This window comes from Lonchura striata, chromosome 6, assembly GCF_046129695.1.
Source record: "Lonchura striata isolate bLonStr1 chromosome 6, bLonStr1.mat, whole genome shotgun sequence".
Lineage (NCBI taxonomy): Eukaryota > Metazoa > Chordata > Aves > Passeriformes > Estrildidae > Lonchura > Lonchura striata.
The window spans coordinates 14,615,720-14,642,073 of NC_134608.1; the positions used below are offsets into that span (position 1 = coordinate 14,615,720).

At 40.9% G+C, this 26,354-nt stretch overlaps 1 protein-coding gene across 4 annotated transcripts in view; it reads left to right on the forward strand.

The window, feature by feature from the left end:
• SYNE3 (spectrin repeat containing nuclear envelope family member 3) overlaps nt 1-26,354 on the forward strand; it is a 55,131-nt gene that overhangs the window by 22,727 nt on the left and 6,050 nt on the right. For all 4 annotated transcript variants that reach the window (XM_021549716.3, XM_077783974.1, XM_021549717.3 and 1 more), the window contains 15 exons: nt 1,506-1,678; nt 2,105-2,414; nt 7,343-7,504; nt 8,183-8,527; nt 9,661-9,797; nt 11,685-11,832; nt 12,567-12,749; nt 12,992-13,135; nt 14,091-14,225; nt 15,175-15,336; nt 16,055-16,215; nt 17,107-17,230; nt 17,402-17,557; nt 18,184-18,333; nt 19,530-19,568. In XM_021549716.3, the coding sequence (XP_021405391.2) occupies nt 1,506-1,678; nt 2,105-2,414; nt 7,343-7,504; nt 8,183-8,527; nt 9,661-9,797; nt 11,685-11,832; nt 12,567-12,749; nt 12,992-13,135; nt 14,091-14,225; nt 15,175-15,336; nt 16,055-16,215; nt 17,107-17,230; nt 17,402-17,557; nt 18,184-18,333; nt 19,530-19,568 (2,529 nt within the window). The remainder of the gene's footprint in view (nt 1-1,505; nt 1,679-2,104; nt 2,415-7,342; nt 7,505-8,182; nt 8,528-9,660; nt 9,798-11,684; nt 11,833-12,566; nt 12,750-12,991; nt 13,136-14,090; nt 14,226-15,174; nt 15,337-16,054; nt 16,216-17,106; nt 17,231-17,401; nt 17,558-18,183; nt 18,334-19,529; nt 19,569-26,354) is intronic.

Consider the following 26,354-nt stretch of genomic DNA (forward strand, 5'->3'; position numbering starts at 1 on the left):
GGCTTCTGTCTCCAGCTTGAATGTTCTCATCATGTGCTCACTGCTTCCCTATTGTCTGTTTTCAAATCCAGTGTTTAGTCTTCCGTTCTTTTTTTGCACCTGGCTTGCTTGGTTTTTTTCATGCTTCCTTCCTGTGGTTTATTTTCTGTTAATTTGGTAGTGAAAATGTCAGCCAATGAGACAAATCATGTTAAAAACAGATTTGAAAAAGAAAAATGACTGTACAGCCACTGCTTTCTCTCCAGCTGTTGTTTGCTTTTAATTGCTGGAAAAATATCAGGTTTAGAGTACAGCTTAACTCTTACACTGTACCTGTTGGATGATACCTGTGGCTTGTATTTTCTTGCTTTGCCCTGCCCTTTGCCCTGCTTCCCTGGTTTCTATTAATCACACCTTTCTTAGTAAATAATTTCTCCAAACAAGTGTTTATACATCACGTGCAGGTGTGCTGCCTACATGCGAAAAGAACAGGCTTTGCTTTTGCCAGAATGTGGGGCTGGAGGTGCAAACGCCTTTTAGTTGTCTCACCTTTGCAATAACTGACATGATCAAATCCCATAGGCCTAATTTTACCAAAAGTAATCGCTGATTTTGAAAATCTTAGTGTTTTCAATGTAGAAGCCCTTTTTTTTTAAACTGGAAAGTCTGCAGTTTGCCAGGAGTTTATGGAAGAACAGCAAGAAAAGCTAATTTGATATGGCTAAAGTAATGTTGAAAGCTGACATCTGAATTGGGGGATAATTAATCTGTTAAATTGTACAGAACTTGTGTTGATTTTTCCATCTCTGGATACTTAAAATTACATTACTCCACTTTCAGTTCCTGGAATTCCTATTTGTGTAAGATACACATTTTCACCAATTCATAACTTAGCAATTTAGGGTCGAAGTAAAATTTAGTAGCAGGCAGAAAATTCCACTAGTTAATTTCTCTTGGCTTCTTTTCTAAGCCAACTTTTATTTGCACTAGGAAGCCTTTTTAATATGCTTCATGATTTCTTATAGTAGAGCTTAAAATTGAGAGGTTGCAGTGTAGCCTGTGCAGGTTGCCTCTTTGTGCTTTGGCAGGTGGGGAAGAGCAGCTGGCCTGTGGCATCACAGTGTTGTAACCTTATAACAGCAATGGAAACACAACCACAGGCATTTAATGGAGGATGGTCTGGTTTTTGTAGCTAGCTTAAATGTTCTTCAACTGCTGTGTGGTTTTCAATTAAATTCAGTCCTTTAGGATGTTTAAGAATGACTATGTCTGAAAAAACATTCCTATCTTCCTTTCAGGAGAAACTGCAGCAGGGAGTTGGGTGGGAAGGGTTAATTATCTGTTTTGTAGAGAAACATTTCCTTCCCATGGTAGTGTTGTGGTAACAACGAGTCAATGGTTGTGAGGGTCTTTTCCAACCTAAATGATTCTATGAGTTCATGATTCCTGGGTAAAACAAAGTTTACATTTCATCAATTATGCTTGTTTTCTTTCCTTGCTTTCAGTATAATTTGTTTTTCTCATAGAAAATACGTGCACTGGAACCAGAAGGCAGCTTGAAAATGGACTTGATTCTTGTGAAGGCAGATGCTGCTCTTCGCAGCATCAGTGAGGATAAGAAGCATGAGGTACTCTCTAAACTGAAAGACATTAAAGCCTTGTGGGAAGAGACAGCCATATACATTACTCATTGCCACAGGTAAGACAAACACACTCTTGGGTGTGTTGAGGCAGCTATTTCCTCATGCTTTCATAAAGTGCTTCATGCTTGTCTCTGCTCCCTGGATTGTAGATAGCAAATCCCTGCTAATCCCAGTCCCATGAGCATTTTGGGGACTGTATGGGGAGAGAGGATCAGTGAGATCTCAGGGCTCTGCCTTCATAACCTGGCCCACCCACCCCATGGCCTGGAATGATGAATTTGGTCAGGCATGGGGACCTTATACAGAATATTTCCTCCTCAAAGCAGAGAGGACCTGGGAAGTGAACCCAAGCCCTGTGAAGTCAGAGCAAGTTAAAATTGCTGAGAACCTTGTGCACTGCTTTGAAGGCCTTTTGAAATCGTTGGTCTCCACTGCTCCCATCATCATTTCATGTAACTCCTCTCTCTTGCTCTCCCCAACAGCCGCATTGAGTGGGTCTGGCTGCACTGGAGCGAGTACCTGAAAGCCCAGAATGAGTTTTACACATGGATTCACAACATGAGGGTGACCTTGGAGCCTGACATTGAGTTGCAGCTTGGCTTAAAGGAGAAGCAGTGGCAGCTGAGCCATGCTCAGGTTTTGCAGAATGATGTCCTAAATCAGTCAGTCCTGCTGGAGAGGCTGCTGGAGGAAGCTGCTTCGTTGTTCAGCAGGATAGGTGACCCCAGCGTTGATGAGGATGCTCAGAAGAAAATGAGGGTGGAATATGAAGGAATCAGACAAGAAGCTCAGGTACACTTAGAAATTCAAATTCCTCCCATCTGTGGTGTTGTTTGCTACTTGCTCCTCCTGTTGTTTGCCTCTTTAGTGATGGGGCTTACCTGGTAGGGCTGCAAAGCCAATCAGAGCTGAGGACTCCTGCTCTTTCAGTCAACGGACTGTTTGAAACAATTGTCAAGTCCCAAGATGAGCTGTTGTCCTGGGGTGATGTTAATTGGGATACTCTTACGTGGTGCTTTACAGTGTGTTGCTGTAAAGTAACTGCAGGCTGCTTGCTGTGACCTAGTGAATACTGCTTTAGGTCATCTCTGTATAAAGTTTGAATTGTTCCTCATCTTTCAGCACATTAGTGGTTCATGTATAACCAGATGCAGAGTACCCATTCCAGGGGCCAGGGAATATTACATGGACACAGCTTTGCTGGAGGAAGTAGGATTAGTTGAGACCCAGAGCTGCCCTCCCTGCCTGCAGAACTGGGAAAGAGGTGGGAGTCAGCTCTGGCCCACTTTGCTCAGTGGCCACTTCCACTATCTGAAAGAGTTTCATGCACAGTAACTCTTGCCCAATACCAATCTCCCAGCTTGAACAGTTGTGAGATAGGCTGGTGTAAGACATCCTGCTTCATCTTTTAGTACTCGTGATTTCCTTTTCACACTATTTTTGAGTAAAGATTTCAGAAAATGCTTGTACTTTTAACTTCTAAAACTCAAAGGCGGGATTAGACCATGTGGTAAGGCTGAAGGGCAGACATCTGTGGATGGGCAGAAGAATTCAATTTCTTACTAATCAAATCAATAGAAATACTCAAAGGGATATTTTATATATATATATATATATAGATACATCTATACCAAGCATATAGAAATTAAAACCTACTTTTTGGTCATACTGAGTTCCAGAATTTCATAGGCTGGAATTACCTGGTGCAAATAGACATAATTTTCATTTCACTGGTTCTGCTGTCTGCCTCTGTTATAATGCTGCCTTCTATTAATTCCCACACCTACACACCAGTCCAGAACTGGACCCTGACAGTGATGGATGCTTTCCCTCCCTGGATGCTGTTGTACAAAGTTAGCTTCAGATCACACTGTAAGAACAACAACATTCAGATGCTTGTTCCATTGCCCTGCTTGCCCCATAGATACATTTTCTCTTTTGGAGTAAAATATCCCAATCCCCAAAAGTGACCAAAAAACCCCTAATCTGGCATCTTTTGTGAGCATGTAGTTATACTTTTCTAGCCATAAATATACAACTACTGCTAATGTCTCTCCAAAATCTAGAGTATGTTTGGAAATTCTGTAGCTACAGCTGCCACAGAGAAGCCACCAGCAGACTTGGGCCTCAACACTGATTATTTATTTTTAAAGGTAGATCCCTTGATTACAAGGTATCTGGATATACAAATAAGAAGGTTCTTGGGAATTCAGGTGTTGTCTGTCTAGATTGCCATTTGAAATTATCATTCACTCCCTCCTCACCAAAATTGTCTTTGGTTTTGAAGCTGGAGACAGTCATTAGTTATTTTAATAAAGCTGTTCTTTTAGACAAGTAATTTGAATACTCAAAGCCGGAATGTGACCTCTCTGAGACTGGTTTTACATAGTGTGATTTCTCTAACGAACTTGGATATGTGCTGGTGTAAATGAGATCAGGAAGTGGCTCATACTACTTAGACAAAATATGTCTTTATGTTTCCAGCCAACTGAGACATGAGAAAAAGCTTTTCTTTGGCATTGGTTATAAATACTACACTTCTTAGAAGGATGGAGTGAGAGAATCCAGCTAAGAAATCCCTCTTTCAGGAGGTGTGGAACAAAGAAGGGAGTTGGAAAGCCTTGGATTTTGCAACTGAAGTAAATGAGGAGTTTATTATCTAATGCCAAAGTTACAGGCACCTTGGGAATTGTGTTGGAAAGTATAACACTTGTGAGGGAAGCCCTGCCACCTTTTCCAGTGGGCAGGAGGAATGAATGAATGAATGAATGAGACACAGGAGTTGTAAGGGGATTGCTCTGGCCCCTCACATGATGAGAGGCCAGACTAAATGTGACTTGCAGATGCCAGCTGAGTGCCTGAGCGCAGCAGGCTCGCTGGTATTTGTACATTACACTGCTGTTTGAAGAGCATTTTTAGAGCCTGTGCAGTTGTTCAGCTCTATCAGAAGGCAGGCTCTTGGACAGTGTTTCTTAAATGGTTTGCCTGTGATATTGCTTCTTTGGCATGAACAAATGGTGGGACGTTTGTTTTTTTCCTTAGTGCCAACATGTGTCTTTAACATTTGCAAATTTTAAAAGCATATCTTTTAATTACATAGAGAGGAATATTTTTAGACGTGGAAGCCATTTCCTACATGCTTTCCCTTGACCAGAAAATTAAAAATATGTAGAGGTAAATGGTTATATGTTTCAGCATAAATGATGATTGAAGATGGTAAGAAAAGTTATGATATATGGGATGTTGATATTTAGGAATTATATTACATACTTCTGAGCACATCAGATTAATTTCAGTCCATGTTGTCTCTGGTAACTGAAACCTAGATACTTACAATACTTTGCAAAGGTATCCCAAAGATAAGACTAAAAGCACCAGGAAGGGCTACAGGAGCTTTGTGTACACAGAGGGATTTAAAGTAGGGACTTCCTCTTGTGCTCTATATTGCCTTCCAGAGGAGGCTTATTTGCCTTCACTGACAGTGAAGGGAGCTTAGGAAGCCCTAAGCCTCTGTCTGCCTTCCTTGAGTACCCAGGGCTGGGCATATTCTGCCCAGACACATCCCTTTCTCTGCAGCCCATGGCAAACCCATTCCTTTCCTGTCTGTGCTCTTACTCTTTACAGGGCCATGTCCTTGCTTCGTGTCTCCTCACCTTAGCCTAGTGAATGTGGATGTTGAGTTTCACACTGTGCTGCTCCCCAAACAGCTAACCTAACAGGAGCAGGTGATACCTTATTTGTCATCATTGGAAAGTTCTCCTGCTTAGCCAACTCTTTGTAAGCCTTTAGTCTGACAACTATCACAGTCTGTCCAGATCCATGGCATCTATTCCTTGACATCACAGACCAGCAGTTCACCCCAACTGCTTATTCCTTCATTCTAGTTGGCCAAGGGTAGGTTGTTCTGACTTCCTTTTGAACCCCTCTGTATATCAGCCTAAGATTTTTGAGCTTAATGACATCTCTGCTTTGTTATTCTGATTTATGCTTTTTGGAGCTTCTGCCAGCAAAATAATCTAATCCCCTGGAGTCAATAAGTTTAGCCTGACTAGGGTAACTTTGTGTGACCCTTTTACACTGATGTAAGGTTGTCTTCTTCAGATCCTTGACTTAAGGTTGAAGCGTGAATTGTTTAGCCTCTGCAGATTTCAGAATTGACACACAGGGATTTAGCAAGTGAGGTGTTACGCTGGATACATCTTGGCCACAGAAGTCTGCAGTCATAATTCTACCCTTTGGTTTCATCCAAACCTGTTTATGGCTGGTGCTATTAAAAGTTGTGCTCTAATAAACAGGCAGCATTTCATCCCCCATGGGAAACAACTGTCCCTTAGCTATTCCTCCTTTGTCTCACAGCAAGTCAACTAACTTGAGGGGAGTCACACAGGATTTGCAAAAGTCAGCAGAGACTGAAGTGGCAGTGTGAAAAACAGTCTGGTGGTGTTCCACTTGCAGGGGGGTGGCTTTGTAGTGCACCATGGGCATACCTTGTCCCAAAGGTGAAGGGAGAGTCCCAGAGGGACTGCCATCCCCAGCACACAGGGGATGCTGACAGAATGGACATGGCTCTCTGCCACCTCAGGCAGGTTGGCAGGTGTGAGGACCTCTCCAGAGCCTCACAGGAACAAGGGAAATGCAAAGGGGACTTTTCAGCTCTACCCACCATTGCAGCTATCACTCTACTTGCCCTGGAGGGCAGCTGCTCAGAGGCCAGTGCTGTGTCCTGTATTACACAAAATGAAACTTGGCCCATTGTCTGTGAGAGCAAAGCGTGCTTTCAAATGTGCTGCAAGCACTAAATGGATTGCAGAAGGAATGATTTTTTTAAAATCTAATGTAACCACAGTGTACCTCAATTGCTCTCCATGCCAGCTGGAGAAGGGCAAGAAAAAATCAGCCTGATTTGGAAGAAGATAATACTTATGTTGAATATTATACTAGTGAAACAACAGAGCAAGTGATTTGTGTCAAAATCAAAAAGGTCTGAACTTGGACTGGCAAACAAGGCCGGTCTGAGCAAATGTGACTGTGACTTGTGAGGAGTGCCAGACTGGATCAGCAGGCAGCGACTCATGATGTGCAGGCCCTTGTAAATTGAGGAATTGTTGGTTATAGGCTGCACAGGCAGTAACTTGAAAAATGAAGCCTGCTTTCCATTGGCTTGAATTTGCTTCCAGAGTCTGTGATACCACCTGATAAGTAAGTACAAAAGTGCCTGGACTACACAATTGAAGGTGATGGTCATTATCAATGCAGTCTGTTTAAATAATGAACAGTTTAAAACAATTTTCATGCCTCTACTGCATTCTTTTATTTTCATTTTGACAGATAAAGAAGATGTGTTCGTCTTTATTTTTAACCCACAAAAGGAATATAACTGCTTGTATCTCACAAAGTGAAAATCAGAAACAAACTTCTGTGTCTTTTCTAATGCGAGAGTAGGAAGTTTTGGAAAGACAGAAATTCAGCTGACGGGGCTTTGCAGTTTTTGTGTTCTGGGAGACTTAGACATTGAGAGCCTGCAGCAAAATTCAGACAGGAGCAAGCCTTTGTGTACTTTTGTGTTCTGTTTCTCGAGGTAAACTTTGAATTCCTGTGGAGGCCAAGTGTTACGGGGGCTTGTGAAAAGGGAGTCTTGTTTATAAATTCTGGGTTACAAGGTAAAGGAAAAAGAGCCAGATAAGCACAGTCCTCATCACTTCTGATGTCTCTTGTTACAGAACAGAGTGAAACTGCTTGAAACAATAACCAAGGAACATGAGCAGTACAGCGCCAGTGTCAACCAGTTCCAGTCGTGGCTGAGTGGTGTCACAGAGAGATTAAACTGCTGCATTGGAGAAGCAACCAAGTCTTCAGCAGAGGACAAGCTAGAGGCACTGGAGGTCTTTGAACAATATAGGTCTTACAAGGAGATAGAATTGTGTGGTTTTGACATATGAGCCCATATGTGTTGCTCAAACCATACAAGGGTGTCCTTGAGAAAAGAATTACATGTACAAAATAGATGGTGATTTTAGCATGGGCTAGGGCAGATAAGTTGTATGAAGTCCTGAAACTGTTTGTATGTATGGTTCTCCAGTATGAGTCACCAACTGGTCTGGTTTGTTTTTCTTATGTGATTCTTCAAGAATCTTGTTTAAATAAAACAGATTTGGTAAACATGATCCAGATAGACCCTAAGGGTTCACAATTTTTGATAGTTTAGAACTGGTGATGAAAATACCAGTTTTTATTTTGGTGCCAGTGCTTTTAACTTAAAATCTCTGAGATCCAGCTATTAATATATATGTCTGGCACCTGCAGCTCCTGTTCTCTTTGTCAGGGATCTCAGGTGGTAAGGATTAATGAAAACCAATATTTTCAGTATCAATGGCAATTAGTATTACTCAGAAGGCAGACTAACCCTGGCTTCTGGTCACTTGAAAAAAGACATATTTTGAAATAAGAAGTGAAAACCAAAATACGTACAACCAGGAGAGGTGGTCTTTTTTCTTCTAATTTCAGCTTTTTCCCCAGCTTCCCATTCCTGCAAATAATTTTTATTTAACTTCTTTTTGCAGGAAATTGCCAAAGACATTAGGAGTGGTGGAAAGAAATGGAAGCACCTTGAAAGTCAATGTGCAGAGGTGATTCAGAATACCTCTCCACTTGGATCTGCAAGACTGAAGGATGAACTTGAAGAGCTTAGAAAAGCCTTGGAGAAGTTGAAGCTGCTGAGTAGTGAGGAGGAGGAAAGATTGCTCAAGATCCAGCAGTCTGAAAGTGCCTATGAGTCCCAAGCCAGACAATTAGAAGCAGACATCCAGCAGCTGAGGAAAGATCTACAGAGACTAGAAAATGACCTGGAGCCTGGGGAAGGGGAAAAGACTGAAGATGAGTTTGTAACTCTGTGGAAAAAATGCAATGTAAGTTGTTATCCTTTGTGTGGAGGATCAAGTGCAGCTGTAGACTGAACATGCATAGTCACATCCAACAGATGCCTGTCCCATTGGTTAGAGATGATAAGGAAATAGAGATGAGTGTGTGTGAAACACACTGAGGAAATTGTGACTGCCAACAATGGAATCAACTGCCCCAGCCTTCATCTTACACTGCACAGAAGGAGCAGGCTTGGAGGATGTGCTGGAGCTTGTGCCTAGAGTCCAAAGGGATCATATGCAAAAAGAGCACAATACAGAGCAAACAACACAATTTGCTCCACTTAAGAAGAAGCAGGAAATCAATGCCTCACTGACTATATATATACACAGACACAAGTGCATTCACAGACACAAGTACACATATTTCTGGGGTGTTTGGTAAGACCATTGTTATGTCATATCCATCATCTCTGTAAAAGAGGCACCTCTTGTCCTTTACTAGCAGACACATCATCAGTACTAAGAAGTCCCAAGATTGTAGCAATCCAATATTTACACCAAAACCAATCTGCTGCAAAAATGAGTGTGGAAAAATTGTCACACGTTAAGTAGATAAGAATCTTTATTACTTGTTTTCTCTTGAGGGCTGGTTTTGCATTTGTTATCAGTTCTCAAAATGCCTTTCATTGCTGTTTGTATGTCTAGGGCTATGCAGGACTAACTGGGAAAAGTATATGCAAAAAGGATCAAAAAAATTCATACTGGTTCAATCCAGCTACATTTGCATGGGTTTTATTTGGTTTTGTTTCCCTGAGTCACCCTAGAATTAACATTCTCTATATGTGAGTCTCTGAGAAAGATCAGGCAAACAGATGCAGCTCATGTTATATACTGCAATTGGTGAACTGAAACCATGTTTGGGATTCACTCTGTTCAAACAGTGAACCCTGCAGATCAGATGCAGAGGCTGGGTAGTGTTAAGAAAGAAGAGAGAGCCTGCTGGAAAAAAAGCCTGTTGCTGAGAATATTTTCTGTCTTAGCAAAGACCATATTCCTTTTAACCAAGAAAAAAAACACTGAAAGGGGATTTGTGCATACCCTGAGACACAGCCTTACTTCTTATTTCATATGCCAGACACTACATAAGGTATGATCTGTTCATTATTTTTATAATTAAGGCAACAAGAGCAGCTCTGGCTGCAGAAGAGTCAAAGATTGAGAGGCTGAAGGCTCAGCTTAAGGAGCTGCTACGGTTTTCCCAAGATGTGCAGCCACATGCTGAGAGTGTTGTCTCTGCAATACAGCAGTATCAAAGGTACGGTGGGCAGCTGGGGGAATCTCTCAGGAATTGTCAGGGGCCTAAGAAAAAAAAAGTGATGTGCCATTCAATTGTATGTGATGGGTAGAAAAAAAAAAGCTTTTGATAATTACATCTGCCTCTATTTTACAAAAGCTGTAATTTTAGCCATTTGCTGGGAGCTGGAGGCTCCTGGTCATTTTCAAGCAATGATCTTACATCATTAATGTTGTGTATGGTTTGAAGAAAATTAGATTTTTGGCAGCTAATTTGATCTAATTAGCATTTTATAATAATAATTTATGTATTTTGCTTGCCTTTCATGCTAGCAACTAGAAAATCAGGACAGGAGCTGTGGTAGTAAACGGTTCAGAAGAATTATGGCCCTCCCTTGTTGAGGTTGTTGCTGTGACTCACCAGCCTTAGCAATTATTTGGCAGAGTTTATTCCCCTTCTCCTGGCAGCTTATATGCATGTTCCTGTTTTCAACTTGCCTTGGGTTGGAAACTCTGAAAGTTTAGCCTCTCCCAGACTTCAGTGTTTCCGTTTCCAGGCTGCCTGGAATCAGGAAGTAAAGAAGCTGCAGCAAATTTTGCAAACTAGAAGAAAGAATCATTTTTTAAGGGAAAAAAGAAGGTCAGTTCTTTTCCTGTATCCCAGCTTATTTCCTTCGGTGCACAGTATGCTGTTCTGCTGGAAGGGTTATAGGTCATTGTGGGAAGGATTTCAGTTTAAAAACTAGCAAGTAAACAAAGTTGAGAGAGGAGCAAAGAAGGCAGGAGACTTGCCTCTGAGTAGAAAATGGCAGCTGCTTCTTTGCCAGCTTCTCTCAATGCTTCTTTGGGAAATCTGGCAGCTTCCCACTGAGCCTGGCAGGGGCAGCCGAGCAAATGGCAGAGGACCTGTAAAGTCAGAACTTTCTATTTGCACAACTTTTGGCCTCTGCAAACTTTCCTTTGTTTAGCCCCGTCATGGCCCAGTGACACAGGTAAGATTGTTGTTTCTGGTTTTATGGAGAGGCAGTAATGATCCTGACTGGCATTTCTCTCACCTGCTTGTCTTAGGAGTTTGCAAGATACTGTTCCCCTGTGAACATAAAGTTTGGGCTGCATTTTGCCAAATCAGGCAGGATTCTGCAAACTGGGAGGTCAGGCAAGCTGAGAAGAACAGGAGGCAGCTGCATGGGGTGTGTCACTGCTGGGCCTTGTCTTTTGGCTGTGTTTGGGCTGTGTTCTTTTTCAGAGAAGCCTGAATATTCATTGAAGATTTGCTGATTCAATTTTTTTTCCCCAGTAATAGAGTTGTGTATGTATGTTGATACATATACAAAGCTTTTTTATCAGAATCACCTCTATATCACTAATATAAATTCAAGTGATTCTGCAAAATTTAAAGGAATTGTATCTGAAAAAAAAATATTTTTTCACTTTTTGTGTTAACATAAGGTTATCAAAACTTTTTAATGTAATTTTTTAAAGAAACAAAACCTTGTTTTTTACAGGCAACTGCAGTTACATTCTAAATACTCATGATTTGTTCCTCCCATGAGTCAGTGAGACTGCTCCAATAATATGCTTTGTTAAATCACTCTGGTGACAGCAGCCAAGAAAGATCACATACAAGGGAAGACTGCTGGTTACTAGAAAAGCAGAGTAGCTCCTGATACACAGTTGCACAAAAGACAAATGTGTCCTACAACATCTAAATAGAGTTTGTCAGATGTCTCTGAGTGACAGAGCAGCTGTTGGTGTGCAACAGCAGGCTCAGGCAGTAAAACAGACTGAGGCTTTTGTGTTGTCTATGGTTTACACCCCAGTATTGTGTTAATTCATGCCTTGAAGATTAGAATGTTTGGGCTTGGATTTCTTCATAATCCTTCTCTTGGTTGTCACTTTATCCTTACAGTGTTAGAAGCAAGACTTCTAAAATGAGCACTGATACAGAAACCCAGCTGTGGAGACTCATCCAAAATCCCCTGCAAAGTTTTGAACAGTGGAAGCCGTCGGTCCAGATGCTGCTGGAGACTTCAGAGCCAGAACTGGCTCACATTGAGGTAGCAAAGCTGCTGCAAAGCTCAGAAATGTGGGTTTGACCAAGCCTGCAGGCAGCAGCAGGTGGAAGGTCCTGCCAGTGAGGCAGGAAAACCCACAGTAGGGATGGAGCTCTTTGCTTGGCTCCAGCTGTAGCACACTGGCTTATATTCTGCCTTCCATTTGGTTAACTGGAGTTGCCAGCTGAGCAGGCTGCAGAAAGTGCTAGATATCTTTAACAATGATGATAATATTGTTTACAATTAACCCAGATCTCCCTGAATAGGAAGTTTGTGAAGTCTGTTAAAGAATTATGTGGTGATATAGATGTGGGATTAAAATGCACAATTAGTGCAATTGCCCAGCAAGGTGTGTTTGTTACTTTGTCATCCCTGTGATCCCCAGAATAAATGTGTCTGTGAACAGGGGTGGAATTTATCCTCAGGATGAGCATTCAAGCTGTCCTTTCTGTTGGTTGTTGAGGCCTCTCCTCTGCACAGACAACTCTTCCCATAGTACAGTTTACCTCTCTTTCTGTTCACAAAATTGATGCAGCCCTGGTGCCTCTAGCATTATTGGGAAGGTTTTTTCTTTAACTGGGCACTGTCCAGGTACCTTCTGTTACCCCTTGTTGGTCCAGCATGCTGTTTTTACTTGACTTTGTCATACTGCTTTGGTTGTGAGACTTGTGTGAAAATAATATTGTTATATGATTTTTTTGGGGTATGATTTCACTGGAAGAACTTCTCTCCTCCAGGCTGCTCTAGCTGAAAGCTCCCATTTCAAAGAGAAGTTAATGATGTTACAGCTAAAGAAAGATATGCTAAACAATGTCCTTGGTGAGGAAAAAGCACAGTCTTTCCTTCAAGAGGTAGCTGAAGCTTCAAAGGAGAGAGAAATTCTACACAAAAGTCTGCTGCAAAGAAAGAGCAAACTCCAGGTGAACTACAAAACCCATATTCTTTGATAAAGACAAAGATGAAGTCTTTACTAAGCCAGTTTTATACATATAAATTTAGTACTAATCCCTTTCCCTAGGTTGATCAAATATTCAAATAAATGTGTGGTCTGTTTCATAGTGTAGCTCAGTGTTTGTTCTGAATATGAAGCACATATTGACAAAACATAATGCCAAGGGGTATATGTTGGATGCTAGACCTGTTTTCTTATTTCTCCATCTAGAATCTGATATTGCAACATAAGAACTTTGATGCTGGTTTTGCACCATTGCAGAAGAAATTATCTGCCATCAAAGCCAAATTAGATCTGGAGAAGGAACCACGGCCTGACCTCTTGGGTAAAAAGACACAACTCCAGAGACTCCAGGTACATTACAGTATTATTTGGCCATGTTGTCCTCAGCTAACTGTGGTTCCTGTTTGTTCATATTTTCTTAGCATTGGAAATTCAGTACCTTCCCTCTCGATTGTGTGTTAGATAATTTCATTTGGTCCAGTTTATAGCATGAGTGAATGAAATTAAAGCAATGCAGATGAAGTACTGGCAAACTGAGCTTGAGGGAAGGAAGAAGCAGTTGGAAGCTGTTGGTGGTACACCTTCTTGGGCTAGTTTGATTGCTAAAGAAAGTGTATCCTGACACTTCCCACTAGCAGTGAAACTGCACAAGATAGATTGGTTCAGGTTAATTTCCTCAAAAGAGTTTCCATTGTTCCACTTCCTTCTGTAGCCTCCTCTTTCTGCTGTTTGCCTTGTCACTTAATTATGACAAATGCTGGATTTGTTCCACGGCTGATTCAGCTGTCCAAGATAAGAAAAAAAATTAATGGGAAAATATTATAATTTTTTGGTTACTGTTTTGAAGTGGTTCAGCAAAGGGTCCAACATGCAATAGAGCCTGTTCAGTGCATACAGTGGGATTACATACCTGGGAGAGGGGACAGAGGAGCAGGAGGAGAAGGAGAGGGGATGTGACTGCTATGGTGAGCTGTGACAGTTCACCTGTACTGTGGCACTCCATCCTTGGTGACCACAGGGGTGTTGTCACCACAGTTCTTTGCTGGTTATACCATGGCTCCTTTGGCACGTCTCAGCAACTTATCTTCTTTGTTACCTCCCAGTAACATGTAAAGGGCATCCAACTATTTTTTTCAGAAACATTTACTCCTAGGCATCAAATCAATTAATTTTCTTAATGACAGTGGTTGTTGCTGGGTGTTTTTCTCCTCACACTGTCACATGAATCTACCTTTGGTATATGTTTTTGAAAGTCCATGCCATACCTAGCACACTGCACATATGGAATCTGTCTTTTCCTCTGCAGATGATCCAAGATGACTTGGCAGAGCTTGCAATTCACATGGAGGAGGTAGAGAAGCTTGTTCAGTCAAACACCACACACAGGCATGAAATGAACCAACTTTCATCTGACTCTCAGGCCCTGAAGAGATCACTGGAGGTAACATAAGTCTTTAGTTGCCAGGGGAGTTGTCAGTTGCCTCTATTTAAAAATATTTTAAAACATCTTTGAGGATATGACATTGCATGCTTTAGTGACAGATATTTTCATTTCAGGGAAAGAAAGCACTGAATTTTTAAGACTTTGATAACTCTTCCAGGTTTCTCTGATTATCTCTAATGTGATCTCCCTTGGGGATAGGATGCCATCCACATGGATTTTATATCTATATAAACTGTTTCTGGAGTAGGCCTGAGATTTCTGACCAGAAAAACTCATATTTTCATGGTGGTGCTTGCACTTCACAAATTATGGGAGAGGGGCTTTGTACCAAAGTGTTTGGGGTTTTTATGGCTATGTGACCTAAATGTTAGTGAGAGAAAAGTGCTGTGATTGCATAAATACATGCTTTGTCCTGAGGAATTTTTTACCTTGCAAACATACCTCTAAAATGACCTCCAGAGCAATCTCAGATTCTCAGAAGAAGAGCTCATAAAGTTACCTTAGCTATGCAGTTCACTATAAAATGACATGTGTTAGTTAAAGTGTTTCCTGAACATGCACTATGAATTCTAGTTTCAGTTTCAATCATCCCATTTACCACTGAACTGAACTTTTGCCAAACAAGTCTGTACAGTCATTTCTGATTCAGGGAGTGTAAGACGTATTTGGTATTGACTGGGGCACAAAAACCCCAGACATGTATATTCTCTATTCCCTGAGAAGGAAGGGAGCTATTCTAGTTCTTAATACCCCACCGTGTGGTTGAATTCAGGCCTGCAGGAGCTTGGAGGTGTTTTCCACACCACTGATGCTAAAAGGATAGGTTTTTAATATCTGTTTTTTTCCTTTTTGCCCATGAGGTTCTCTTCCCACCATAGTGTTAGAGCCAGTAAAGGAAGTGCTTTTGGTCTATCTTTGATTGCTGACATATTTTTATCATTTTTAGATGATGATACAGCAGAGTGAAGACCACGTTCAGAAGCATTGGGCATATAATGACAAACTGTCTGACCTCCAGCAGTGGATCTCAGTAACCAGGGAGAAGATTGACTCCTGCCAGGATGCTGATGGAGATCAGAACACCGAGGGCAGGCTGGAGGACCTGGAGGTGAGAAAAGCATCTTAATTTAAGATGTTAATTATTTCCTTTGCAGCATTCAGGCATTGAGTGGGGGTTTCTAGTGAGGATTTCCTGGTTCAGGAGAGTAATGATGTGTGTTTCTACTTCAATAAATGTTGGCTGCTGTTGCTTGTCTTCTTTGCCCTGTGTTGTGGGATGTGGGGCCATGTAACAGACAAGAGTAGTGAAAATGAGTAAGCAGTGTTGAGATGGATAAATTATTATCCAAGGATAGGTGGTCTGTTCCTGTCAGGATGCTCTCTCTGAACAATACCTGCCTTTGCCTATGTGTACCCATCAATATATTGAACATTCCTGCCATTTTAGCTGGCCTTCTACTTGCTGAACTGAGCTGTTCCAAAGCTGCCAGCTTTTTCCTGTGTAGCAGTACTTTGCATGTTAAATTCACTCTAGTAGGATACCTCAGCTGACAGCTGTTGCCTTCATATGGGTAACCAAAATTTTTCATGGGAAGGCTACAGAAGGAGGTGTGTTGACAGCTTGCACCCTCAAAGTGCCCCCATCAGCTCTTTGACCTATGTTGGCTCTTTGGAAGCATCCACAGCATATTTTTTTCCCTCTAGGTATGTTCTAGCTAGAGCCAACAAAACCAGCATAGTCCTGGACTGAACGTGACCTTCAGTCTGACATAGCCTCCACTTTACCCAGGATACCTGGGAGTAATTGTCAGGGCTTTGCATTTCAGAGATTGCTGGCTGAGTTTCCAGATAAGGAGGTCCAGCTGCACCTTGTGGAAACTCATGGCCAGTTGGTCATGGAGAATTCTCCAGAGGAGACTGCCCATGTCCAGGCAGAGCTGGATCAGCTGAAGGAGTCATGGAAATCACTGAAGGAGATGGCAATTGGGTAAGTGTTCATGTAGGTCTTCCTTATGTCCCTTCAACGGGGTTCTTTTTACTGCAGGAAGAACAGACACACTTGAGGTCTGTGCTGTGAAAGTGAGCAGCCATACCATAATGCTAGAAGCAAGATGGGATTTTATTTAATTGTTTGTAAACTGAAAATCATGACTTTTAAGAAAACCTTGTTAAGACTCTGTGAACCACAATGTCTGTGAATCTTTCTTTACCTCGTGTTGGAGTAGGCAGTGTCTTATCACCTGGCTCACTCTTGCACTGCCAGTCTGTGTCAGAGGAGATTTGTCATAGATGGGTGACCTGTGCTGCTCTGCCTCATCTTCCTGTTCTCCTTGGAGATGCCTCCAAGGAGTATCTGCAGTGGGATTTGTGCCTTTTGCAAACCTGCAGAAGTAGAAGCAGAGCTAAAAATCTTCTCTTTAGCTAGGAAGTGAAGATTTAATTTGTTTTGCCTCCACTCTGTAGTGCTGAAATGCTGCTCATATTTTCTAGTCTGTATTATTATTTAATGATATGATGCATGTATGATTGTATTCATACACACTGTCAGAATAGACAGAAAAAATTAATTACAAAATTGAGGAAGGTCTGATTGTACTGTCTTCTGTAACCAGAAAGAAAGGCACATTGCCAAGGTATTATTCTTAGTCCCCTAAATAAAACAAAACAAAACAAAACACTTGGAAATATTAGAACTAGAGTCCTGGTGCAGCTGAGAGATACTCTGGTTGGGAATAACTTCAACAGTAATAGTCTTATTAGTATTAATAATGATATAGTAATAACAACAATAGTGCTGTTTCCCCAGAGCTGTCTCCCATAGCCCCAGTCAAAATGTGGATGCCCACTGCACTGATATCTCTGGTTTTGTGTTTTCAAGCCTCCTCAAAAAGTGGCAGTTAAATAGACCAGCGGCTGGCAAGAAGAAAAGAGCATTTGTGGACAGCAGATGGATGTCTAGACCTGCTTTCCACCTTTTGGATGTCGATCCCAACCATAAGCAGGTGAGGTGGGGACTCTGTGGCTGTCGTCGTATCAGCTTCACAAGAACAGTTGATTGCCTTCATCTGATATTGTGGGTTACAAAGGTGGAGGTAAAGATTTCACAGTCAGGCCTTCAGAGGAAAGGTCTGACATAACAGTAAAGGCTTTTTTGTTCCTGTTCTGTATCCTAGAAGAAGATGGGAGAAGGGCAAAGTGCAAGCAGCCACTTGAAGCTCCTACATGAATTTGAAGAGTGGCTACGAGGAGAAAACACTGAACTGACCAAAATTCTTGCTAGGACACCATCTTCCACAGAGGAAATTAAGGCACACCAGGGCAAACTTGAGGTTAGTTTTCAGGGGGTGAATGGAGAAAAATACTACAATAACTGTGAATTCTTTCAGAATTAAAAAGCCCAAACAACAACAAAACCCAGAACCATTCCACCTACCAACCACCCACCACCCCCCAAAAAATCCCAAAGAAAAATCCTCAAGAACAAATAGACAAAAAATTCAAATACTATGCTCTTTGCTTTAAGAGACTCTAGAGTAGATGAAACTCAAGAACTTAGGATAAATTTCATCCTTTCTACTAGGAAGGGTCTGCCAGAATTAACAGAGAAGGAAACGCCTGGCATTTAGCTGTTGGGCTGGACATTTCCGGTGTGGTATGCAAATGTGTTCATTAAAAGAAGCTGATTAAAATTAGTGTCAAATCAGTGTTTGGTCTTACTCTTCCTGTTGAGTATAGCCAAATGCTATGGCAATGTATTAGATTTTTTGGATTGTTAGAAACTAAACACAGGAGTATCCAAGGCTACAGGAGTCCTTCAGGTGAGTTTCATATTATTTCAGGCCAAAAAAGCAATAACAAAAATAAATATGCTATTGCATAGCCACTGTTTTTTCAAATGCTGATTTAAAAAGTGGGGCCTTCCTGAATTGCTGCTGACCCTTGTCTTTGCCTTTAGGAGCTGCAGTCTCATGTGCCTCATGGTCAGCGTCTCTTTGAGGACCTCCTTCATCTTCATCCAGTGGTTGGAAGTTCTGAAGACCTGGAGGACCTGCGTTACCGATGGATGCTCTACAAAGCCAGGCTGAGAGAGTCCCTGGGCTCACCGGTAAGGGACAGCACACAGAGCACAGCTGCTGAGCTCTGCCATGCCTCTTTCAGCTTCACATTCAGCAGTATTCATGTGTGTCAGCTTAATTAAGGGTTGTGTGCTTTTTCCCTTGGTATGCTATGCTCAAAATATTTCTTGAGATGGAAGTTTTAAACCAGAATAGTAAATGGCAAAGAGGCATGCAGCTGGGATCTGAGAGGTGTTTGTGTGTGTGAATACTTTGGTTCTGGGCACGTGGATTTCTATTTTTTGCCCTTTCTCCACACATTCTCCATAGAGTTATTTTTTGGCAGTTCCTGCAGTAAGACTATATTCACTGTTCATTATTGTGTCTCCTGCTGTGAGACAGAATTGTCGCTCTCTGAACTGATTCAAAGTAACTGCACAGAAGGACCTAGTCCCTTCTGAAACTGTCCTTATAGGTTAATGATTTGAATGAAAAAAAGAAGAGGCATTTTAATGCAAAAAACAAATTATTAAAGAGGTTACCAAGTTGTTATATAAGGGTGCCATGCTAAGCATAGCAGAAATCATCATCATATATAAGATATTCCAGGGCATGCTAAAGATACTCCCATGTTCTTTGCATAAACATATATAATTGTTAATTAATATTTTTCTAGCTTTACTACTCACATTATCTGAGCACCTTCAAGATACCATAGTCAAAACATTGGAATTTACAGGTTTGCATCTGGTACTTTCTGTATTCAAGTGCATTCAAACTTGAACACCTAAAATTTGAGACATTTTAAAATTTTCTGCATTGAGAAACCTTTTATTGAAATACAAAGCTTTTTTAGAATATGAATCTTTTAAAATGCAGGGAAGGTAAGCATGAATTTTATTAATAAAGAGCATATTTCTGTGTTTGCCATTGATTGTAATGACTCGTGGTTTGTTAACCAAAACCTTCTGTAAGCATTGACATAGTCAATAGGTGTCAGTAAAGTCAAAGCTATTGCTGGGAGAACTGCTCATCTGATTCAAGTAGTCAAGAACCTAAAAACATGTCATCTTTCTGCCTAATCTTGTTAAAAAGCCCATTTAAAAAATCTCCTGCTGGTTTACTCTGTCCAGGTGACCATGAATATGAAAGAAACATCCCCTGTGTGGTGAATATTCATTTACAAGCTCTTCTGGGATCTTAACTTCATGTGTCTTTTTTTTTTTTTTTTTTTCCTTTTAAACAGAGTGCTGGATCTTTGGAGGACCCAGACAGATTCAGAAAGGCAAGACAGTTTCTTATTATTAAGTTCAAAAATGTTTGATCAGACATTTTGCATAAAATTATTTTTAACTTTTCTCAAGATTCCTGAAATCAATTTGCTTATTAAGAGCCACTCTTAAAGAATTTGTTGATTTTCTCCAGATTTTTAAATGGAAAAATATTCCAGAGTTTTTAATCTTGAACTAGGCTTATTATATCTCTAGAAGCTAAATATCCATCTGCTGGGAGCAGAGGGAAACTCAGTTTTTATACATCTACATGCTATATGAATTCAATTCATTTTTCTAAAGAGACTAAGGAAGAGCCAAAATATCTCTCTAAAGGATTTAGTGGTTAAGTACCTAAACTAATTTTGAAAATGGGACTTCTAATTCTTTAGACACTTCTGAAAAAAAATGCTTTGCCCACCTTCTTTCTAATGCAGAAAGCCAGAGAAAGTCAAGAGATTTGTCTAATGCTATTAGACTAAATCCTTATTCTAAGCAGCAGAATTCCTCCTGTGATGGATTTTCTTTTTGAAGTGATGACATAAGAAACAGAAGCAATACAAAAGATGATAAGGAGAAGCTGAAAGAAAACAAAATACTGCCAGTTTCTTATCAAACCAAGCAGCACTTCCGATCCCATTTTCATAAAGTCAGCAAATTTTTCTGTCACAATTTGCTTTGTTTATGGACGCTGTTCTACTTTCTACTGTCATCTCACTTTCCATTTGTTTTTAGAAGAAATAAAATAAGGCTTTATTTACCTAACACAAAGGAGGCTGGATGAATAATGTGTTGCAGGATCATAATCACATAGTCATCATTTTAAGGTAAATCAAACCCTTGATTTCTCCTGATGCAACACCTATGTAGAAGAGACCAATATTTAAAGGGTGCTGTACAGTGCACTTCAAGCATGGCCAGAAATCAAGACTTTCCTCATTCTGATGAGACATTCCTCTAATATTCAAATGTGGAGTAGCAGCTCAAATATTTTTACCCAAAAATAGCAAAGTACTGATCAGTTTTAAGGCAGTTTTCACACCTTTCTCAATAGTTTTGGCTGCAGTTCAACCTTGCTGAAGACCCCCAAAGACTTTCTGTTCTTGCCTGTTTGGCTCAGCATTAATTGCTTCAGCTAGTAAGGTCACCAGAATTTTTCAGGCTGGAAAACAGTATGACATTTTAATACTTGGTGTAGAGGTAGCCAAACATTTAGTACTCCTTCTTTTCCCTAGAAGAGGCTCACAGGGATATTCCAGAAGACTGACCAAGGAATTCTCTGATTTCATGTTGTTTGGTTGGGTCAAGTTGTTTGTAGGAAAAAAAACAAAACAAAAGCTTTAGGCATAAGCATGTCTCCACTACAGTTAGATCCCATTTTTAATTTATCTGCCTTGCCCGCCTTGGGGTACATGGTATTTATTCACCCTTAAATTCTCCAAATTAGACTAAAGTCTTCAGTTAATTTTCAAATATACTGGCTTAACATAATGGCAGGCAACAAACATTTGTCAATTAGGCCTACAGCAAGGGCACAAAGAAACTCCACTCTGTGAGTTTTTAATAGCTGCTGAACACAAAGAGAAGCAGCTCAGGGTGGAAAGGACTGAAGAACTAAAATACCTCATAAGCATGAGGAAAATAGCTCCCATTGCACTACCAAGTGATTTGCAGTTTCCCTTCAGCCAGTGCAGATGTTGCTGTAACTTATACCCTGCTCACTTCAGTGGGATTTCACTGACCTCAGGGCTTTCATTCTGTGTTTAAACAGTAACACTACAACAAGAATCCAAGTGCTGGAAGCAGAAGTGTCTTTATTTTTTTTTTCATTCAAGTTTTATCAGGATGTGAAACGGTGTTGCCATAAGATTTTTGAGCACCACTTAAGAGAGCCAGAAAATAATGTTGATCCATTTTGGGTGTATCACTGTTTGGCCTAAGAAAAGAGGAAAACCAGGCCAACTGCAGAATTCTAGGCTATGCAGTTTCCTTTAAATTCATATTTAACACCTAAAATGTGTCTAGAAACTAAAGAAAGATTAAGCAAAATATTTTGTATGCATTAATATCTTTTCAAAGCTATGGTAAAGGAAGGCAATTATCTTGAAGAGAATGGCTGATCTCAGAAGTTGGTATCTGCAGGAAGTACAGATGGCTGCATCACTGTGCTTGCAACAACCAGTGAGTTTGCATAAAATAGGATCAGGTTATCTCTGATTTGTCAGCTCCCTCATGCTCTTAAGTCACACAGAATCAGCAGAAGTTGCAGAAATTGAGGTATTTTTGGACTGCTCTCTGCTTTTTGCAGCACGAGGTCCCCAGTGACTCTGCTTGTCTCTCCTGTTGGAGCTGTGAATGTTTTGCAGCAGCAGCAGTAGATCAATGTGGAGAGCAGGAAGACCCAGCTGCAACCATTCTCATTCAATTGCCTTCTTATTTTATTCCATTTCTAACCTACGTGGCCAAATGTAGGGCAGAATAGAGCCTGCTCCATGTATAGTAATGTGCTTTTTTTCCTGATCATTCATCCATTGCTGAGGACATGCCCCTGCCACTGGTGCCCTTAGGAGCAGAACAGCCTACTGATTGTGATGTGAGTGACTTCTTGTTGATTAACAAAAAACAGTTGCAGGAAATTGCACTGGCTGCAGCGAATTTTTAGCAGGTGCCAGTGACAGCCAATGTAGATGGATATTTCTGCAGGTTACCTAGCACACTCAAGAACATAATCAAGCAAGTGCTCAATAATAACTATGATAAATGTTACTTTCAAAGGTTGGCTCCCAGCTACTTGAAGATATTCCATGAGCATTCTTAGCATAAATAGGAAGTCGAAGGCTCATTATTTACAGGTCTAGGTAGCGCTGTTTGATTTATTTTCTCAAGTTCTCAGAGTAATTACTTCCTTGCTAAACAAACGATCTGGCTTTATTGTTTGTCCAAACAAAATAATTAGAATTCATTACAGCATTGGTCAGCTAATTGCTTCCTTTGAGATTCTGCTAAGAGTAATCTCCTGTAACATACAGACAGAAGGAACGTGTAATTTAATCTTATTTAGAGACACCATTGATCTGGACTCAATCAAATTAATGCAGGCATTCAGGAAACTGCAAAGCAAGAGCTGCCACAGCTTGCCAGGAAGAAAACAGTACTGTGGTCTGCTCTGCCCAAGCAGATATGATGGGAGTTCCTCATGGCAGAAAAGCACAACATTCTGTATCAGTGCCTCTGGTAGTGGTGCCTCTACTAAATGTGTGTGGCCCATTGGTTTTCCTCGGGTCCTGCTAGGTGTTACCCACTTGAAATCTTTGGTACAATTACTGTCTCAGTAAAATGAAAAAGACTTATTAAAAGGTATCTTTTCCTCAGTTTTTAATACCTCCTTTATAGATAAAGATAATATCTCTCCATTTTTTTTTTTCATCACTCTGCCTATAAGCCCGTGCTTACCTGTTTTGGTAACCTGTTTGGTGACCCAAACACAGAATAAAGGTCATCTTAGCACTAAAAATTAGCAGATAGATTTATTTTCTCCCTGCTGTTGGCTCAGAAAGGAAACTTAGTCAAAAAAACCCAAAAAAACCCACTCCAGAAAAATCCTAGCTTCCCATTCAGTCTAAACTCAGTCCCACTGTTAAGTACACTAAGCCAGGCAGCAGCATCCCCTTTCTTTTCCAGCAGGCTTGCAAGCTTCCCTTCACATTCCTGCACCTGGGACACTCCCTGCCTGTGTGCTCTTATTTCTGTAGGTTTCATGGCATTTTCCAATTTACATTACAGTGTCCTCAAATATATATCTGGGGCTCTTTTTTTGTTGTTTATCTGGTCCTCCCTTTCTTTCCATGCTCATGTGGTATTCCTTAGGCAGGAGGTTGGTGCTCCCTGCTTCATGTGAAGAGAGGTGTCCTTTAACTGCCTGCCAGGTTGTGAAGTATATGCAGATTTTCACCAAGGATATAGCTTAGCTCAGAATGATTTTCTCAGCAGAAAAAATTTTATGTCTTAACCGAAAGGTAAAGAGAGAGAGAAATTTGTTGAGCAATAGCAGAATGCAACCAATTTTCAGTATATACCTGAAAAATATTGTAACACAACTGTAAAAGGCACTGTAAGAAAAACAGTTCTAATCATTGCCTCTAATTTTTATACCTATTATTTATTTAAAAGACATTGCATTTTTAAAGTATTTAAATAAAATGCAAATATATTTAAATCATATCTAGTGACTGCTGAAGTTTAAGAAAAGTTTGATTGACTTGAGAGAAGTAACTGGCAAAGCAGCTGGAAATATACATTGTTGACACAATAAACAAGATTTTGATGTCAGTAATTTCTTCTGCAAGTTCCAGAACATTTTGTCTTTCTTTCAGTTTTTATTCTTTCTGTGCTTATTTTAATTAGTTTATTTCAACTTGCAAGGATGAATGGAAGCTGGAAATTGGGAGAAGTTGTTTTACTTGCCTGCCTTCCTGAATATAGAAGACTAAGGTCTTTTTCTGCTTGCTGAGGTCTGAAGAATTATAGAAATCAGTGCTATTTTAACAGTAGCACTGTTAGCTGTTAGTAGGCTGCAGCTCTTGTCCTGTGATATGCTCCTCCTGAAAGCATCTTGTGCTGTATATGCACACAGAAGTTAACCTTTATAAATCCATTTGTGCCACAGTAGCTTATGGCACAGTGCTTAGTTCTAAGTGACTTTGCAGCAGAAATTCTGAAATACCCACCATATGTAGCTGCTGAAACCTCAAATACGAACTGCTGGCTTGTTTTCTGTTTCTTTTAAATGAAGTCTCCATGTAAGATTCTAGATTATCCCCCAGCCATGTTGAGGTACTCCAGAATCTGCCCTAAGGAAGAATACAGTCTTTAATTTGCCTGTATACTTACCTATTTACATGCATATGCTTATGCACTTCAGAATTGAAAGGAACATTAAGGTTGCAAAGTCAAGCAGTCTGAAGATGGAAAACATCTGAGTAAAATTGCTTGTATGGGTGCAGTTAACCTCTCTTCAGCATTCTGGTTCATTCTGGTAGCTCTCTATGCAAAGGAGAATGATAAGCACAGGGATCAGTGGCATCCCAGGCCTCCCTTAGTCATTCCTCACTGCTGGTTGCCTACCCTGGGCAGTGTTTGCTCTTAGGAAAATCAGCTCTGAACTCAGGGTCTCGCTGTCCTTTTGCAGAGGCCACATAATCTCTAATCAGCAGAGGCTGATCTTAGTTCCTGCTGTGGTTTATGGAATTATGCTTTGCCCAAGAGCATGTTGGATGCTCAGTTCCATGGTGACAGTATCCAGCTCCCCTAAATTATTGGGAGAAGCCCAACTCCAAGTAATCTCACACTGAGGTAAAACTCATTTGCTTTGGTTTGAGAGAGCAGCCTGTGGTCCCCCTGGAACTGATCTCTTCTTGTTGTCAGTAACCTGCCTCTGTGAGTGACAGCTGAGGAAATACCCAGTGGGATCTCAAGTGACAGAAACACGGGGCCTCTCAGTGGCAAAATGCCACTGATAAGGCAGCTGCTTCACCAGAACAAGTGGTGGTGCTTAGTACTCCTATCCAGGCATACTCTTCTCCAAGATGAAAGGAATGTATGGCGAGCTGTTGTTTTAGCCTTCCTGGCAGCTCTAGTTATTGTCAGAGGAATAATGAAGTGGTAGAATCCTTAACTGTGTAGTTCAGCCTTTCCAAGGCCTATCTGTTCCTTCTGTTAAGAAGTTCTTCATCTGTCCCTATTGCTGTAGTTTGAGCCCAATATGTTGTGACCTTCCCACTGTGGAAGTAGGCCTGGATTCATCCTGCCTAGGCATTTAATTTAGGGTTTCACATCATAGTGAATTGTGCTGAGAGTATAGATGATGGTTAACTCTCCATCTCTTGTTGTAGGATGGACTAGGAGCCAGGGTCAAAGCTCACACAAAGGATGTGTTCTCCCTGCCAGCTGGAACTCCTTGCTAAAGAGCATTGAAGGACTCTGTATAGTTTGTGTAGGTTTAAGGGGGAACTGGACAGTATCTGGAAGAAAGGTTCCCTAAATGTTAAACAGATTTACAAGCCCTATGAGGCTCAGGACACTGCCTGAACTGAAAGTAGCTGGAGGCTGAGAATATTAAGGAGAAATTATTTATGCTTGCCTTACTGCCTATGCATCTGTGCCAGCTACTGTAGAATAGAGGATACTTGGGCTGGGTACAGCCCTGGCACAAAGTGGCATAGCTGCTGGTGTCTGTGTGCAGTGACTGTAGGACACTAAGGCACTGGTCTCTTTATGCCTAGGTAGAGCAGAAGTTTTCAGGCAGCAGTGCATTTCTCAGGAAATACTCTGAGGTAAGAGGAATAAATCCAGACTAAATATTTTTTCTCTGCTGGATCACTGACTCAGTGGTGCAGGTATGATTTTTGTCAGGCACACTGGTGACATACAAGCAGCAGCAAAACCCCGCTAATGAGGCTGGTATAAGATGCTATATTGCTCTGCTCTCTCAAATAGCTAGATTAACTGTGTGTTTTCTTATATCCTGGAATGTGGTCAATAGCAAACCAGGGGGGGCACTGATTTTTAGTAAAACACTTCAACAATTTATACAGGAATATTATGTAGCAAGTTCTAAAGTGCTTTTCTGCTGTTTCCCATCCAAGTGATTTTTCACGGTGCGTTTGGTCAGGAGTTATTAACTGCAAACAGATTTCACTTCTGAGGACTCCCTCGATCTAAACCCATGCTTGTCATTCAAATGCCTCAACATGAATCAAGTACAAATGTGAATTTTCACAGCCAGTGCAGTTCATTTGGAG